Here is a 1,654-nt window from a genome sequence, read left to right as displayed (position 1 = left end):
GCCCCCGCCTTACCCTGGTCTCTGTTGCGGCCACCACAGGTGCTGATACACTCCTTCTCACTCCGGAAGTTGTTCGGCTTCCTTCTGCATCCGCCGTAAGTAAAGGTCTGGCAGAGCCCGGACACGGCGTTGTAGAAGTACCTGGTGAACATGGCCCTGCAGGGACCGGTGTATGGAGGCTGCAGACAGAAGGCAGGGCGCAGGCCTGAGGGGTTGGGAGGGACAGTGGGTCAGTTACGAGGATGGCCATCACAGCTGGGCTACAAGGTCAGCAAATGGACCCCCGTGTCTTGAAACAGAGAATGGGGGGGGGGGGGGGGGTGGCGGTAGCGGTGGTGAGGAAAGCCTGAACTGTGAAGCCTCCACTTGAGGACCTGCATTCTGAGGCATTATTATTAGTTCTTTTAGGTGTGAAGATGACATGGTGATGGTATTTAAAAAATCCCCATATATCCTTCATGAAGGTTTATTCATGAAGGTTTATATGAAGATTTATTCGCACGATGCCCTAGATTAGCTTTTTAAAATCCTGGGGGTAAAAAGGTCAAACATAAACAATATTCTCCATATGTTGATAATTGCTGAAAGTGAACAGTGGGTACATAAGGTTTAATTATACTATTTTCTGTACTTTTGAGTAAGGTTGAAAGTTTCCAGTATTTAAAAAAAGTGGGAAAGTATCATGCTGTAATGGAAAAAGGAATGGAAAAACATATGATATATTTTTAAAAATGTTTTTTATTTTAATTAGTTAATTGGCTGCTATGAGTCTTTTTCACTGCAAATGGGTTTTATCTAGTTGCGGTGAGAGGGGGTTACTCTCTAGTTGCGTGGACTCAGGAGTTGTGGCCCATGGGACTAGTTGCCCCACAGCATGTGAAATCCTCTCGGACCAGGGATCAAACCCATATCCCCTCATTGGACAGGCAGATTCTTAACCATGAGACCACCATGGAAGTCCTATAGTGTATTAACTTTGACTATCTCATGGAGATGGGAATACTAGAATTTTGAGGGGGTGTGATGTTGTGATTTATAATATAATTAGAAATATATATTTGGTGTTAGTTCCATCCTAGCATAAAGCTCCTAAAACCCTGGGAATTTTCTAAATGAGGAGAGCGATAAAGGTATCTTCAGTAATGTGAAGAGGATGACTTTGGAAAGCTCCCTGGTAACCCAAGGATGGGAGCTGGCTGCCAGGGGAACCAAGTGCCTGATCAGATGGTTGAACTGTCAGCTTGACCCTCTGAAGCCCCCACCTCCAGGGAGAAGAGAATGGGTGGAAGTTTATCAGTCACCAATAGTTCATGGCTTAGTTTCATTGAGTTAGACAAGGCTGTGGTCCTAGTGTGATTAGATTGACTAGTTTTCTGTGATTATGGTTTCAGTGTGTCTGCCCTCTGATGCCCTCTTGCAACACCTACCATCTTACCGTCTTTCGCTTCTCTTCTTTTCACAGCTATTTGTAAGGCCTCCTCAGACAGCCATTTTGGAGATCAGTGGAGAAATAACTCCAGAAAGAATGAAGAGATGGAGCCAAAGCAAAAACAATACCCAATTGTGGATGTGACTGGTGACAGAAGCGAAAAGCAAAGGAGAAAAGGAAAGATATAAGCATCTGAACGCAGAGTTCCAAAGAATAGCAAGAAGA

The 1,654-nt window shown here is 44.6% G+C and overlaps 1 protein-coding gene across 1 annotated transcript in view; it reads right to left on the bottom strand.

Annotated features, from left to right (window-relative positions):
• Positions 1–1,654, bottom strand: part of LOC104985091 (pancreatic trypsin inhibitor-like) — a 21,241-nt gene that overhangs the window by 9,868 nt on the left and 9,719 nt on the right. Inside the window, exon 2 of the mRNA XM_010835103.1 lies at positions 14–205. Within this exon, the coding sequence (XP_010833405.1) occupies positions 14–205 (192 nt within the window). The remainder of the gene's footprint in view (positions 1–13; positions 206–1,654) is intronic.

Source organism: Bison bison, unplaced genomic scaffold, assembly GCF_000754665.1.
Source record: "Bison bison bison isolate TAMUID 2011002044 unplaced genomic scaffold, Bison_UMD1.0 scf7180017864038, whole genome shotgun sequence".
NCBI classification, from domain to species: Eukaryota; Metazoa; Chordata; class Mammalia; order Artiodactyla; family Bovidae; genus Bison; species Bison bison.
This window is presented reverse-complemented; position numbering and strand designations above follow the sequence as displayed.